Below are 17,226 nucleotides of genomic sequence, written 5' to 3' on the forward strand. Positions count from 1 at the left end.
TATGTTTGAGGCATGTCCCATGATATCTCAAACAGTTTAATTTTGAAGTGGCTTGTGTTTAACTCAGTGGTACAACACCCTTGGGTTTGATCTTAAGCATTACACAAAAAAATTAAAAATACAATGCATGATCCAGAAATGCAAGCTTTAAATGGTTATCCAGAGGATATTAAATCTGCATGTTGAATATCTGTGTTATTCTCATGCAAAATCTGTTACATCCAGGTCTCTGTCATGGTACATAGAAGATAGTTTAAGTGGGTGGATTTTCCTAATTGTACAACTGTGTATTCTCAAGGAGGATGACTTGTAGAGTATATTACTCTCCTAATGATGTACTCATCTTGAATATTGTGAACTCTCAGATGGTTTGGCTAATTCTCAGAAAGTAATTTCGTCTGTCCATTGTTATTTAGCTCATATATTTATGGAGTATTGATGGTCTTTGATGTACTATTCTGCCACCCTGCTGATATTCTGACTGCAATAATTTTATGTTATATTTGCAAAGTATATTTTCAGTCTAATATGTAAAAATTTTATTTATTTCAGCCATGACTTCTCATCATACCCAGGAAATTTCACCAGAGCCTGGCATAGAACATTTATTTATAAAAGTGATAAACAGAATATATGGAAATTGTGACCTTGGCTTTTTACAACAAAAGAAAGTACAGGACATTGCAGTTGAGAGTGAAGGTCAGAAATCATATTATGATGGACAAGACCAATTTGTAGTGACTGCACCTAATGAAAATTTTACTGTCAACACACCTGAAGAACATTTAGTGCCTCAGAAAAGTATTCAATGCATAACTGAAGGACAAGTTTCTAAAAGTGATCATTTTGAAAGTTTCTTTACAAATTATCCATTATTCTGTGATGAACAAAGAATTCTTTCTTGTTCCCAAACATACACTTTTAATGATTGTGGGAAGGCCCCTATGTACTCCATACTGCTTAATGAAAATTCAAATATAGATTACTGGAAAGTGTGTAACACATGTAATGAAACAAGCAACACCTTCAGCCAGGTCTCTACCCTAAGCAACCAGCATACTTATGTTGGAGAAAACAATTACGAATGTAGCAAAACACAGGAGAACTCTAGCTCTGGTTGCAATATAAGAGAACATCAGTGTGCTCATTGTGCACAGAACCTTTACAGAGATGACGAATGTGGGAACGTCTTTCCTCAGTGCTCAAAGCTGATGACCCATTCAAGTACTCAGGGCCAAGAGGCGCCTTGCAAATGTGAGGAATGTGAGAGAGCTTCTAACCCAGCTGCTAGCCTTCCTCAATACAGTGGAGCTCATCCTGGAAGGGAGCCCCCTAAATTTAAGGAATGTGTCCAAGCATGGAGTTGCTCACCCCTTTCTAAACACCATAGGTACCATAGCAGTGATCAACATTACAAATTCAAAGAATGTGGCAAAACTTTTAATCGAGGACCTCCCCCTGTTAAGCACCATAGAACTCATAGTGGAGAGAAACCCTACAAATGTGAAGAATGTGGCAAATCCTTTAAAAAATGCTCAAACTTTTCTAAACACCTGAGATTGCATAGCAGTAAGGAAACCTACAAATGTAAAGAATGTGACAAAGTTTTTAAGAATTTTTCAACCCTTACACAACACAAAAGAATTCATACAGGAGAGAAGTCCCACAAATGTGAAGAATGTGGCAAAAGTCTAAATCGAAAAGCATACCTTACTCAACATCAGAGAATTCATACTGGAGAGAAGCCCTATAAATGTGAAGAATGTGGAAAAGATTTTAATCAAAGCTCAAATCTTAATAAACACCAGAGAATTCATACTGGAGAAAAGCCCTACAAATGTGAAGAGTGTGGCAAAGGGTTTAATCGAAGATCACACCTTACTCAGCACCTGAGGCTTCATACTGGAGAGAAACCGTATAAATGTCACGAATGTGGCAAACATTTTACCCAAAGAGGGTACCTTACTGAACACCAGAGAATTCATACAGGAGAGAAGCCCTACAAATGTGAAGAATGTAGCAAAGGTTTTACTCGAAAGGCACACCTTACTCGACACAAGAGAATTCACTCTGGAGAGAAAGAAAGTCCCAGTGATAGCATCCCAGAACACCTGCTGTCTTTCCTGAACATGCTACGAGGACCTAGAGAACTGGATTGCAATACGCTTCCATAGCAGCTAACCCCACTCGACCACCTTCCAATGTTGTGCAGCTTTGTAGGAATACTGACTGGAACTGAGGAGAGATTTTTTTTTTTTTTGTCTTTTTTTAACTTTCTTTCTTCCTGTCCATCTAACTTTCTTTTTGTCAGGTTTTCTTAGTCTCTTTTTTTACCTTTTTAACTCCTTTCCATCTCTTTCCCTTTTCCAGTGTCTGTATATTTTTCTTCTTTGGAAATTTATGTCCTTTTGATGAAGGCAGAAAATTATGCATCTCCCTAGCCATCCTGCATGATTCTGTGTGCCCTTGAAGAGTGTGTTCCTGTCACCTCCCTGCTCATTTATCGTCCACAACAAGTTGATACGCCAGGTTGAGAGTTCACCTATATCTACTGCTTCCCTAATGAAGTAGGAAAAATGGCGGGCTTCAAGAGTCTGGTAAGTATTTCCTGTTTATACTTTTTTTTGTGGCCAGACCCAGTCTCACCATCTCTGGATTAAACAGAACAAGAGCTGGAATTGTCCACAGTACAAGGAAACTCTTATTTTTATGCAGTTTCTTTTCTACCTGAGGAACTTTCTGCAGCTATGCCTTCCTTGTGTTCAGGAAAACTTGTGAACTGTGGGACCCGATGCAACCCCAGCTGAGACTTGGAAATCTTCATCAACACAGGAAAAAAAGAACACGACACTACAGTCACCAAGAAGAGAACAGTTTTAGCTTACATTCACAGTTTTTACTTCTACTACTGATGCTGGTTATTTGCCAAAGAAAAGAATTCTTTTGGCCTTAAACCCTGCAGAATAATTTCCTTTAGGACAAAATACTACCATTCTCTGTCAGATTTCCAGTAGGTATAGAACCTTCCCAAGCCTAATATTGAAGCTGGATAATTGAAATGTGGATAGTGGTTCTCTCTGAGCCAATAAAAGCACATGACAAGCCAGACATGGTGGCACATGCCTGTAATCCCAGCAACTTGGAAGGCTGTAGGTAAGGAGGATTGTGAGTTCCAAGGCCAGGAGGGGAAAAAAAAAACATGAGGAGGGCTGGGCTGCAGCTCAGGTTCTAAAGTCTGGCATTAGAAAACAAAAAATTTAAACACCTTTCTCTAGCCTCAAAGGACAAAAAGGAGGAGGAGGAGGAGACTAGAAAATACTTGGCATAGTGTCAGACCTAAGCTGGCACTGAACTAAACACATGAAAACTGAACACAGAGGGCTGTGTTTTCTTGGTTCACCTGTAGAACTAAAACATTCCCCACCAGGCCCAACTCTTAGCCTTAGCCTTCTGCAAAGGGCTCCGAGGAGCTTTCTGTCCCCACTGATTTGCAGATGTGGTCTTTAGCAGATCCCAGAAGGAACTCAAGAGGAAAGAGAAATCACTCCCTGGGAACATGAGCTTTAAGTCCATGGCAACCTGGGGTGCACCTCGTTGTTTGAGAAAGAAAAGTGGTGCAGGACCAATCACACACACACATGAGATAAGAAGTCCCACAGAGAGGGACAGCAGCCACAACTCCCCCTTGGATGCTACCTTTTTATAGGCTAGAATCGTGGCCATGTGCTAGGGGCAAGTTTAGTCTTGACTGACATAGCAAAACGGGAACAGGGAAACTGGTACGTCCCTTTATCTTCTCAAGGAGAGAACAGGGAAACCGGTACGTCCCTATCTGAGGGGCAGGTAAGTTGTCTCCTATCCCTCAGGGAGAGACCAGCATGTCTCCAAGCTGGTAGGTTTTATCTCAGGCTACTTTCTATTTCTTGGGAATAAGAACAGTGCTCATAAAGTGGCGGTGGGGAAAAGGAAGATGGCTGCAGTGATGCTAACAGTTTGTAGTCCAGGGGAGAAGGAGTATATATCCTTTATCACTCCCGTCCCTCCCTGAGACAGTGATTGGTAGCATAACAGTCCCAGGTGGTAAAGAAGCCTGATGGCACTTGGAAAATAACTGCTCTGTAGGGTGAATGCAGTGGTGCCTTCTTTGCATGCAGCAGTTCCCATGGTGCATGAATTGGATGAAAGTAACTCAGACACCACCCCACCAAAGTGGGGGCATATTTGGGACAAAGGAGTGCTTTGTGCACTGGTCCCTTATCCCATGAGCTCCAAAAGATCCTAGGGCAGGTGCAGTGTGCACCAAAAGATCCTAGGGCAGGTGCAGTGTGCTCCAAAAGATCCTAGAGCAGGTGCAGTGTGCACCAAAAGATCCTAGGGCAGATGCAGTGTGCACCTGAGCAAACAGCACACCCTGCTGATACATGTGAGCGGACAGCCATCGTCCTTCAAGGAAGGAAAAGCCCTGTTGGGCACCAGTGCTTGGTTCACTGACCAGTCCAGCTGAGTCCCATAGACCATTGCACTGCCATTGCTCTACGGACACCTTATGGTGTGGTGCTGGGCTGGGGCAAAGCCCCCAATTGGCTGGTCCCTGCCATAAGTGCTGGAAATAGTGGGGGTCCTGACACGAAGGCAAGAATTTTACTTCCATGCACAGATGTTTTTAAAAGCAGTGTCCATCACTTTTAAAGTTTTTCTTTGGTAGGAAAAAGATGACTTAAAATGGTAACTAGGTTTTCTAGATAGGTTGATTTTCATGAGTAACCCCAAATGAGCAGTTAAAAATAGGACTTTTCGTAGATTTCACTGGGACTCACAATTAAACTACAAGGCAGTGTGGTGCACGATCCTGAGAGGACCTACTACCTTGCTTGAGAGTGTCCTCTTTGCCCTTTTTCATATCTTTATTTATTCATTTTGGTTCTAGGTATTGATCCCTATGGTGCTTCCCCACTGAGCTACAGGCCCACCCTATTTTATATTGTGTTTTGGGACAAAGTCTTGCTGAGTTGCTTCAGGCCTTCCTGTGTTGCTGAGGCTCACTTTGAACTTGTGATCCCTCTGCCTCATCCTCCCAAGCGACTGGGATCAAAATGTGTACCACTGGTCCTGGCTTTTCTATCCCTTTTCATAAACTTTGCTATTGTTTTAGTAAGTGCCACGTCTTGCCTGGAGGTCTCTCAAGGGAGAACATACTAGGGTCATGGAAGGGAACCTCCAAAAATGCCTCCCTCTGTTGCCATAAGTATTCTTCTTACAGCACAGCCACCCCTGATGCTTGCCTTCCACCTGAGTAAGTAGGAAGCCAGCCGAGGGTGGTCACATGCCAAATGTTTGCAGGGACAGCCACTCCCATCTGCCAACATTGCAAAAGTAAAAACCACTGCTATTTTCTCAGCTGCAAAAATCCCTTCAGCATACATAACTTCTGTCTGCAGATGCCCATTTAACCAATGCTAACATCACCCCTTCCCCTTGGCTGAGTTCTTATCAGCTATCCATCCAATGGGACATCTAGGGCCAGAGGAGTAGGCAATTATGCCCCCATAAAGAAGTCACATTCTGAAAGCCATGTTTTGTCTCAGTGAAGGTGGAAACAGGGGGATTAATAACCCCTGGGGACAGGCCAGAAAGAAGGTGCTAAGGTTGGGGCAGCTGCTTCTACAAATGGCTTGAAACAGCCTTTGCATGTAGGAAAAAAATGAAAATATAAAGGACCCCCTTCACCTCTGCCACCACTCTGGGTGACACTGAATCACTTCAATCCCTGTGCCCCTGCTGGGCTGCAGCAAAGGGAGCAACCCAGGGTGTGTATGGTTAATGCCCATACGGGCAGCAGAGGCTGGTCTAGTCCAACAGCAGCGCCACCTACCTCTCACAGAAGGGCCTGAATCCTGGAGTCTGCCCCTATGCTAGGGAGGGGGAGCATCCATTTACTCAAGTGGGCACAGGGGCTGTAGGACCCGACCTCAGAGTCCATGTGCCTGGGGTGGCTGCTGGGTGAGTATTGTAGGAAGTGGTCTCAAGGGAGGATATAGGAAGGTAAGTTTGCAAGTGCCTGCCAGTGATCAGCTCGGGGACAGCTGGCAGTTGCGGTCCACAGGAAACCCATGGGAAATGGAAGCCTAGTTCTCACCTGGCCTGCTTTACTAACCAAGTGATAATTTGATGATTATTCTAGCAACTCTTGGGGCCCATGAGAAACTGTGTGCTGTGTCTGGCTGAGATAGGAATTTGGGACACAAAGAAGATTAACTAAGTCTCAAAAGTACAAGGTCCATAAACCACTAGAATACAGGAAATGTCCATGAAGTTTTGACATTAAAAACAAGCAACTTCTAAGAAAACCAGGATTCTTTTGATGCCACTATCTGTGCTCCCAAAATACTAACATGATACCTGGACAATGAGCAAGCCTAGAAAAATGTGTGAAATCACAATTCTGATTCCACCTCTAGTCCAGCCCTCACCTAATGTCCCTCTATAAATAACACTACCCAGTGGTTTGCTGTATCTCCCTTGGAGGTGTCCTGCATTCTGTGACTATGTATCTACATTCCTAAATAAATCTGCCTATGTCTCTGATTGATAAGTGCTCAAATTCTGTTCTGCCTTGCATACCAGGTCCCCATGTCTTCTGAATTGATGCTTCTTTCTCTGTGCTACATGTGGGTCCCAGGAAGTGGTCTCAAGAGTCTGTCTTTCTTCGTCCCTCCCTTTCTCAAGTATCCCATTATGTTACCTCATTTAGCAAGATTCATGTTTTACACTGGAATTATGTGTTTTTTATATTCTGGGGGTCGATAACCAGCAACTTGGATTAAATTTTAAAAAAGACAAGGGACCAGGTTTGGTGGCACATGCCTCTAAGCCCAAGTATGTGGGAGGCTGACTAAGAAGAAACCCTTGAGGCCAGTCTCAACATCTTAGCAAGACACTACCTCAAAATTTAAAAACAGGGCTGGCATTGTTGCTGGTTGTGGTCCTGGGGTTTGGGGCTGTGTTGTGGCAGGCTGTTGTAATCTTGAAGAAGAGTATTTCAGATGAGTTGTAAAATGTAGGTGAAGTGTGGCAAAATTCATTAGAAAGCCAGTCAGTATCAGGAGGGGGGGAGGGGAAGGGAGACATCACTCTCACCCGCCTTGGCCCCCCAGGCTTCCTGAGTTCTCATGGGGATTCCCACAGTCCCGCCTAAGTCTTAGCTTACAGTAGGATTACATGAGGGTTGCAAGTTCCTCCTGCACATGGTCTTGTCCAGAGGTACTCGGGCAAAATCCATCTGGGGAGTCAGATTTTACTGTAACAAAAACTTATGAAAAAATTAAAATGATCTGCTAAAGATCTGATGCAATGCTTGGTCATGTTGGCCCGAGCAGACCAGTTCTAATTACAACTAATTGTTTTGACAGATTTTGTGGTCAGTGGGCTTTTCTTTTAATTATCTTGTTAACTTATCTTCAACTCTTTGGTCATTACCTAGGTGGCAAAGTCCCCTTTCAAGGTAAAGTGTTCTTATTGATGGTAAGAAGTCTGTGGAGGTGCATTCCTTGGCCATGAGAGACTTGCTATAACATAACAGGCCCACTGTGCAGGAATGTAGCATCCTAATGAGTTTAGACAGCAGTGTCAGAGTGTCTTGGGTATCTCTAAAGGAAGCATGTTTGGGGGGACACAGCATAGTATGTCTACTTCATAGACTTATCTCTTCAAGTTCATCTACCTCGCACTCAGGTGATAGAGTCCAACCCAGCTCCACCTCTTGATTTCTGACTGACATCGGGATTGCATCACACTTTCAAGTTCCAATGGAATTTTTTTTTTTTTTCTTATAGTTGCACTAAAGACCCAAAGTGATCCCAGGTCATTTTGGCCCACACTGATTGGTTCTAACTGGAACTTGTTCTTATAGATCTTATAGTTAGGGGGAATTAACCTGTCTCCTCAGGTTCTGGAATCTGGTCTGTGAAAGTGTCACTCCCATCCCCAGGTCACTTGTGTTCTTATGGCAGATAGGAGCCTTGTGGTCCTGCGTTTCTTCCAGAGATAACATGTTGCAGCTGAGGAACGTGATGTGTCTTACTTAAACTGGGCAAGACTGCAGGCAAATCACTTTTTGAAAAGTTTTTAGTTAGAGAGTCACATGTGTATGCCAGCCTCCCAGGCCTCCCACAGAGGGATTACAGGTGACAGTGCCATGTCACAGACCTCCCCATGCAGAGGGGAGGGTCATGGGTTCAAAGCCAACCTCAGCAACTTAGTGAGGCCATTAGCAAACTTAACCCTCTCTGCATGGGGAAGTCTGTGACATGGCACTGTCACCTGTAATCCCTCTGTGGGAGGGTGGCAGGACTCCCCAGGAACTAGCAAGCACAGTATGGGACTGGGAAGGTGAGTAGGTTTTATCTCTGCTGTGCAGAGCAGACAACTGCAGCCCATAAGGGTGAGGTGACTTGGAGTCTGAATAAAGGAAGACCATCCTGATTAATTCCTGGGAGGCCCAGAGGTGGGTCTCAGTGGAAGTAGCCGCTCGGCTGCTGAAAATATCCTCCATGGCCTGCACATCAGCTCATTTGAGGATCATCAAGTGGCTCCACTGTGTGCCCTGAGGCCGCAGAGCCGCAGCATAGACCACTTTAACAGTAATTTTAATCAGGAGAGGGGATGGCCAAATTCCGGGTGGCGGAGCAGAAGAAATCCTCGGGGAAGTTGTAATTTATATGAGCAGAGAGATGAGGTGCTGTGCTTACCAGGCTGGATTAGGGTGATATTTAATAATGAAAAGTGACAGCAATGGGAAAGGGCGGGGGCAATGGAGATGGCTGGCCGACTTCTGAGTGAGGACCCCGCCCATGCACTGGGGGCCTGACCTGCCCAGCTATGCTTGGCAGGCGCCCACAGCGAGCTGCACTAGCCAGGGACCCTGCTGTTCAATCAGGAGCTTGTCCCTCACCTCTCAGGGCCATCATGAAGCCACAGGGAACAGGATATGGACTTGGACTTGAACAGTAAGACTAAGAAATCAGCAAACAAGAGTTCTTGTCCTTTCCCAGCTACCGGGGCTACCGCCAGAGATCAGCCACTGGGAAGGCAGGCCCAGGAGCTGCCGGTGACGTCATGGGGAGCCAGGGCAGGAGGCTTCCTGCTGCAGAAAAGCTGGAGGGGCTCTGGTGCGGCTCTGGACCCGGGGTGTCGTGGCAGAGACCCCAAGGAAGACAGGAGAGCAGGGAAGCAGGGCAAGTGTCCTTCCAGACGCCCACCTGCCCCAGGCTAGCAGTGTCCCTGCACGGTCACGGAGACGGAGGGGGAATTTCACCAAGAAGGTGGCCCGCTGCAGGGGTGGGCGTGGGCGAGACAGTGGGTTCAAGAGGTTCCACCGAGGCCCGGGCATGGGCAGCTGGGTCAGGCCAGCCCTGCAACCCAGCTGGTGCTCTCGGAGCCAAACAGGGCTGGGGAGCACCTCAGAGATGAGGCCCCGGGGTCACTGCGCTGGAGGGGGCAGCAGGAAGATTGCCAGACCCTCTCCTGCCATGGGGCGCCAGTGACTAATGAATGAACAGCAATAAGACCTGCTGTGAGGAGGGGGCAGAATGTGGGCATTTGAGAACACAGAGATGCAGGTAAATTAAGATAAAATGACTCTTGTGACTGCCTCTGGGGAGTAGAGGAGGGGAGGAAACAGGAAAGAAAAGAAGCAGATCAGTGATTGTATTATGCACTTTTAGCCATCCTCAGAGTTTAAAAATTATATGCATATGTTACTTTGATTAAGAACAAACAAAAAAACTGGGCATGGTGGTGCATGCCTGTAATCCCAGCGGTTTGGGGAGGCTGAGGCAGGAGGATTTTGAGTACAAAGCCAGCCTCAGATTGTTGTAGGGACAGATGAGGCAAGGCACCAAAGATAGCAGGAAACAGTTTTATTTGGCTGCAGCCTGGTTCAGAGGGCACAGCTTTTGCTGTAATCAATCAATCCCCTGAACCCCAAGTTCAGGTAGTTTCAGAGTTTTATACCCAGCATGTAAGGGGAGAGGCTCAGAAGTTCACAGTCTGCAGAAGTTCACATAAAGCAGCTTTCTCTTTCACTGTTCTGGGCAAGTGAACTCTTCAAGGACAACACCTGAAAAGGGGAGAGCTTCTTCTCCCCTTTCTTTCCTCCCCCTGCTATCTGTTACCATGGAGCCCAGTTGGTAACTTATCTTAAAAATGTAGACATCTCTGTGAAGCCCAGCTCAAGGCCAGAGGCCTTGTTTGCACATTTCTACAAACTACTATACTGGATACATGTTTATGAAAAACTAGTAAGGGGGCGTCCAGCACCTGGAGTGCTGGTATCTTCCCCGCCAGTGGCCAAGTAAAACAGGGCAACACGAAAATAGAAAGATTATCTATATTGAACTCTTTTGCAGAGACTCTTTTGCTGACAGTCTTTAAATCAGCCATGGTGAAGATTTCTGGAGAAGCCCAGTTAAGACTTTTCTGTGGAGAAGGGGGTGCCACTTCAAGAAAAAGCAAGGCACTAAGCAACTCCGTGAGACCCTGTCTCTGAGTAAGATACAAAATGGGGCTAGGGGTGTGGCTCAATGGTCAAGTGCCCCTGAGTTCAATCCCTGGTACCAAATAAATAAATGGGAAAAAAGGAAAACCTTCTGAATAATGTGAACAACACTGTTATCATTTAATATGAAGTAATACATGTTTAAGATCACCCTGGTTTCTTGGCTTCTTCCTTATGAGACTTGTTTCATTTATCCATACCATATCCTTCTCAAATAATTCCTAAAATGCAGAGCTATTCTCCCTTAAATGTAGTTTGCTCCTTAATGTTAATGTTATACCGACTCTCAAATAACTCTCAGAACACACATTGCCATTCCAATTAAGCCTTCATTGCTGACCACCAGCTGACACTCTACTCTCTAAAAGCAAGATGGTCAGAGTGGCAATCCCCACAAAAGGGACATTAGGGGGTTTGGCCAATGCAAGCAAGCCAAGTCACAGAAGCAGGAGATTGCAGTCAGGTGAAGGGAAGCTTAGCCAATCAGAAAAGCCCAGTTCCAAAAACAGCTCAGGTAGACACCTCATGTTCCTGAGGGTCTCCACAACAAAGGGAAAACAACTTACCCCAGTTGTAACCTTTCTAGTTGGCACGGCTGTTTCACAAAGTGGAGTCACTAGAGTCAAGACTTCTGTCTCATCACAATTTAATATTAAGTACAATGCTAAGAAAATTGTGAAAAAACAAAATCACACTTGGAGAAGCATATGCAATTAAAATGCGTATTGCCCTCACAGGTGCCAACAGAAGGAGGCAGAAGGCCCAGGTGGCTACACAAAGTCACCTGAAAGAGTCTGGCCAAGGCTCGGGGAGGGGAAGGGTTGGTGGCCTTTACAGAGGGGTTGTGACTTGGAAACCTGTGGCAAGAGGGAGGCATTCTCGCTGGGCATTTTGGGGGTTTGTTTGTTTTGCTTTTTTGTTTTTTGTTGTTTTTGAACCCAGGGGCACTTAACCACTGAGCCAAATTTCCAGCTCTTTTTGTTTTTTGAGACAGGGGCTGGCTTAGTTGCTTAGGGTCCTGATAAGTTGCTGACGCTGCCCTTCAACTTGGAATCTTCCTGCCTTGTTTGTATGAGCTGCTGGGATTAGAGATGTGCTCACTGTGCCCAGCATCACTGATGACTTGACTAGATTCTTTTGTGCAGCTTGAAGAAAACACCGGAGACTGGGTAATTTAAAACAGCAGTGCATAGCTTTTCTCACAGTTCTGGAGGATGCAGCGTCCAAGTTCAAGGTGCTGGCTCGGCCAGGATCTATTGAGGGTTGTTCTCTGCCTCTGAGGGACATTCTCCCAGGGAATGTGAATACTATCCCCACATGTCAGAGGGGTGACAGGGCACAGGGAAGGGGTCTGTGCCACCTCCCTAATTTCCTAATGAATTAGGGCACTAATCCACTCATGTTGCTCTACTTCCCAGAGGTCCCACTTCCAATCCCACCATAAGGTATTAAATTTCAAAACATGAATTTTAGAGGAATCTCACAGCACAGCATGCAGGAAAAGGTGAGCTGAGAAGTACATCATGAGGTTATAGCTTACACACACAGAGACACACCATGTTAGGGATGGACAGTCAGAAATGGACTATGACCAAGTGGAAGTCCAAAATGGGAGGCCAGTTTTGGTCCTTGGAAGTCATGGAATCCACAAAGAGTAGCATAGGTCAAGTCCCCATCAGCAGAAGACTGGGCAGACGAGACACTGTAGGTCCTTGCAATGGAGAATTATTGGGCAAGGACATCCAGCACTGCTGCAGGGTGAACTGCAAACACATTTTGCCAAGGGAAAGAAGTCAGTAAGGAAGACGGCCAGGGCCCGATGTCATTGACAGAAAGAGCTCCCAACACAAAGAACTGTAGAGACCAGAGCAGGGGAGTGGCTGCTAGGGGCTGGAGGGAGGAGGGCGGGTGGGTAGTGGCAGGTAGAGGGAAGGGGTGTCTGAGGTTCCTGCTGCTGTTTGGAGTAACATACAAGGGGATAAAGGTGAACTAAAGGGAGGACTTTTTCTGGTTTTTTTTGTTGTTGTTGTTGTTTTATTTTGTTTGTTTTTACATGAGCTGGGTGTGGTGCACCCACCTGTGATCCCAGGGGCTCTGGAGGCTGCTGCAGGAAGACCATGACTTCAAACCAGCCTCAGCAGCTTACTGAGGCTCTAAGCAACCTAGCAAGACCCTGTCTCTAAATTAAAAAAAAAAAATTTAAGGATGGGGATGTGGTTAAATGCCTCTGTACTCAAGCCCTAGTATAAAAGGTGGGAGGCAGGATGTCCTGATGTGGAGAGCTCTCTTTGGAGCCCTCGGTCTCTAGGTGGCACACTGTGTTGAAGTCAGGAAGTGACTTCTGGGCACCATCAGAAACATCCGGCCTAGAAAGACCTCAACCCAGGCTGTGTGCAGAGCATGTGCTCAGTGTTGAGAGCCCCTGGGTTAATCCCCAACAGCCCGAAACTCTCAAAAAGGTCACCAGGCAGCTGGTCCCTGACTTTTGTTTTCTGGGATTGTGACCTTGCAAAGTGTTCCCACACAACCACTGGAGTGCTTGCTTTCAGGATAGGGTTCAGCACCCTGCATGAGATATTCAGCACTTTGAGGGCTGGGGAGACCCTCAGTAGTCCAGTGCACTTAGCATGCACCAGGCTCTGGGTTCCATCCCCAGCACAGAAACAGAAGACACTTAACACTGCTATGTGAGGTTGGGTGTTCTGAGTGGGTAGGACAGGCTGTGGCAGGCAGTGGCTTACATGTGTGACCTGCATTTGCACCCATGATAGATACTTGTGTATGGGGCTGGGGCACAGCCAGGGCCATACCCAGGCCAGACGAGCCTTCTACCACTGAGCTTCAGCAGCAGGCCTTTTATGTTTGTTTTATCTATTTATTTGCTTATATTTTGCTGCCACAGCCTGCACAGCTGACCCTTGAAAATCAGTGAGGGAGGATGGGTCATTAAGAAAGACAACAAATACTTATAGAGAGAAAGCTGGGACCCTGTGAGGCAGCATCCCTTGATGGGGGACATGACCCAGAAGTAACTCGGCATGTTTGTTACATAGGTTTCATCATCAGAGGGGTTTTCTGTGAGAAAGTTTCTTCAAGCAGTCAGGCTTGAAGTTCAAAGCATTGGTAAGCAATTATAATTATCTACATCCCATGTACAATGGGACACTCAGCCCTAAAAAGGAAGAAAATCTGGATGCAGGCTGCAGTGTGTAAGATCCTGGGACACACTCAGGGTGGAGGGACACAGGGTGTGCCTGCATGATTCTGTGGGTGTGCAACATTTGGCAAGGTAAATCCACACACGAACCAAGCTGCTGGCTGGCGTGGCTCAGGGAAGGAGGGACATAGTTTGACTGGTACAGAGTGACAAAAACATCTGGACACAGGTGAGTGCACCAAACACCACAAAATAAAATAGTTCACTTCAAAATGGCTAAGTGTACATTGCATGATTTTTTTTTTTTTTTTGGGGGGGCACCAGGGATTGAACTCGGGGCACTCAACCACTGAGCCATATCTCCAGCCCTATTTTGTATTTCATTTAGAGACAGGGTCTCACTGAGTTGCTTAGCGCCTTGTGGTTGCTGAGGCTGGCTTTGAACTCATGATCCTCCTGTCTAATATTTGATAAATAGTTTTTGTTATGGTTATTGATGCATTCAGATTTTCTATTTATTCTTAAGCCAGCTTGGGAAATTGTATTTTTTCAAGCAATTGTCCATGCCATGGAGAGTTTCAGCTTTATTATCTGATAGAAAATAATTTCTAAAATTTATTATGATAGTGTTATTATTTTATCATTATCTTATTAAATACAACATCAAATGTAACATACAGACTTTTAGGAACCTATCTATTGCATAAAATCAATAGTTTTGATTTTTAAGAATAATTTTATTGAAGTATATTTCACATTTCATAAAACTCACTCATTTCAAGTATACAATTAAATGGTTTTTAGTGATTTTACTGAGTGGTGCTATAATCACAATAAATCAGTTTTAAAGCACTTTTCTTTCCTCCAATAAGATTTCTTATCCCCCTTTACATGTAATATCTATTTCTATCCCCAGCCCAGGCAATTACTAATTTAGTTTCTAAGTTTGTCTTTTCTGGATATTTCTTTTAAAAGGAATATAATATATAACATCTGTCATATATATATATATATATATATATATATATATATATATATATATATATATATANATGCTGAGAAAGAAATGCTTGAGTAATTGAATGTCCAGAGACTCTGCCTAGTCCTCCAAGTTCACTATACCCTGGAGGTTTTTCAGCCCTGGGGTCGCGGTCAGGATTCCTCCTTCTGCAGTTGCGGCCTCCTCAATCAGGTTCTGGGTTTGAAACTGACTCTGGAGGAACTGGGCAAGGACCGGGCTGAGGTGTGGGGTGGGCACTAGCCCAGCCTGTTCGAGTCCTGGATTCCATCCCCAGCATTTCCCCAACCAGCTGGGGCAAAGCGGGCAGGGGGCGTGGCTTTGCGTGGGCGAGGCCAAAGCCCCCCAGGGCCCTTTGACTGGTTCAGATCCTGCAGGCCCTTGCTGGCCACCAGCTGGTGCGCCCCTCGAAGTCCAGGTCCTACCAGCCATCTCCACCACTCTTTCCTCCTGGCCTGCGAGCTGCTCCTCAGCCTCGCTCACTGGGATCATCCCACCCCTGGCTCTGCAGTTAGATGTTGTCACAGCCTTGGCCACTTAGGACCCTGGCCCACTCCTGGCTGAGTCCCTTCACAGAGGAGAGGAGAGGTCATGGAGGGAGCAGGAGTGGTGCGCACTTCCCTCAGATCTCATAGCCAGAGAATGAGAGAGATGACTTCAGAACCGAACCCCTGGTCCCAGAGAGGCTTTTGCCTAGTTCCCATGGCCGCCTGGGAAATCCATAGAATAGACGGTGAACCGGACCTGAAGGGCCTTCCAAAGCTGGGCTGTGCTGAGAGATGCTTTTTGTTTTGTGGGACTCCACTGCCCCCAAGTGGCCACTCCCTGAACTTCATCCTTGTTTGCTGCCGAACTGTGAAGCCCTCATTCTGAAGGAAAAGCTGCACCTGCCCACCTGGGATAGCAATCCGTGAGCTGGGACTGGATCCTTGTCATCGCGGGCCTCACATGCATTCGTTCAAAAACAAGATGACGCCAGGTGAATTGAAATGTAAGATTAAATAATACATCTAAACTACTTACCTTTGTGTGTGTGTGTGTGGTCCTGGGGATGGATTGAACCCAGCGAAGCTTAACCACTGAGCTACATTCCCAGACCTGGAGACAGGGTCTCCCTAAGTTGCTTTGGGCCTTGCTAAGTTTCTGAGGCTGGCCTCAAACTTGAGATCCTTCTGCTTCAGCCTCCAGAGTCACTGGGATGGCTGGCCCGTGCCACCGCACCCAGCCCATCTACCTTTCCTGATTGAACTAAGGACCTATAAATGTTAGCTCTGGTGCTGTCCATCTCAGACCTTTTCTGTCTGAAGCAAGTGGCATTGTTGTCCCCTTACCTTTGCCATAATGAGTGAGTCAAAGGCAGCTGCAGATGCCAGGAACGGTGCCCAGCACCAGGCCACAGCCCTTCCAAGCTTCTTGAGCCATGTTCTGCACCCCCTTAGCCCAGATGGCATGAGGGCAGAAGGGCAGGCATTGCTGAGACGAGAGGGGCCTGGCCCTGCATGTTCCCTACTCAGACTCAAGACCACTCAGAAGGGACGTCCCTTACCTGACGAGGCTCTGCTGCCACTAAAGCTGGGAGGGCAGAGGGAGTTCCTCAGGGTGGGGGCATGGGAGTGTGTTCCCCAGACCCCTCCTGCCTGGACAGGGGCTGGGACTACCTGAAGTGAGGCTGCCAGGAGCCGTCACGGACATGTCTGCTCATTGACAGCCAGCTGGCACTCACGGGGCAGGAGCAAGGCTCCCAGGTGAGCTGGGCCAACCTCAGCAGAGGACTGGGCTTGCTCTGGGATTTGTTCCCAGGTCTGGAGATTGCCAGGCCTAGTCCTGTGTCACCAGAGCAGCCTCTTAACAGCACGGAGCTGCTTCATGGTGCTGATCCCCAAACAAGGGGATATGTGAAGGCCTTTAGTTATTTGTTATTTGTTTTTATAACAAACCCAGGGCTGGAGATGTATCTTAGCTTCAATACAGGATCAGCAAAAGCAAAGTATCACGTTGAGAAGAGGGAGTAAGAACTAGTAACCACGGTAATTTAGGAGCAAACTATGTCTCAATGTATACTAAAAAAGTTATTGCTAATGATCTCTACAGCTCTATTATCCAAAAAGGAAAGTGGTTGAGAAATAACATAGGTGTTTTAGTCAGATTTTCATTGCTGTGACCAAAATGCCTGACAAGAACAACTCAGAGGAGGAAAAGTTTATTTTGGCTAACTAATTCAGAGGTTCAGGCCGTGGTTGGCTGACTCCGTTGCACTGGGCGTGAAGTGAGCAGAACATTGTGGTGGAAGAGTGTAGCAGAGGAAATCAGGTTGGAACATGGCAACCAGAAAGCAGAGAGTTCTACTCACCAGGGACAAAATATAAACCCCAAAGGCACAATGCTACTTTCTCCAGCCATAGTCTGCCTGTCTAGAGTTAACACCCAGTTAAGCTATTCAAGTGGATTAATCCAATGATTAGGTTACAGCTTTGATAATCTAATTTTGGGTTTTTT

General features: G+C 46.0%; 1 protein-coding gene and 1 pseudogene across 2 annotated transcripts in view; both read left to right on the forward strand.

Annotated features, from left to right (window-relative positions):
- The window catches only part of LOC107159731 (zinc finger protein 519-like), a 23,121-nt gene extending 16,532 nt beyond the window's left edge, over positions 1-6,589 (forward strand). Inside the window, exons 4-5 of one of the 2 annotated variants that reach the window (XR_007342176.1) lie at positions 553-4,287; positions 4,319-6,589. Coding sequence is in view for 1 of the 2 variants with exons in the window: in XM_015506348.2 (XP_015361834.1) it covers positions 553-2,174 (1,622 nt within the window). In the remaining variant the exon portion in view is untranslated. Of the gene's footprint in view, positions 1-552 lie in introns of both variants that reach the window. The other variant, XM_015506348.2, reaches the window with a different exon arrangement.
- The window catches only part of LOC107159734, a 22,570-nt pseudogene continuing 7,920 nt past the window's right edge, over positions 2,577-17,226 (forward strand).

This window comes from Marmota marmota, unplaced genomic scaffold (assembly GCF_001458135.2).
Source record: "Marmota marmota marmota unplaced genomic scaffold, marMar, whole genome shotgun sequence".
Classification (NCBI taxonomy): Eukaryota; Metazoa; Chordata; class Mammalia; order Rodentia; family Sciuridae; genus Marmota; species Marmota marmota.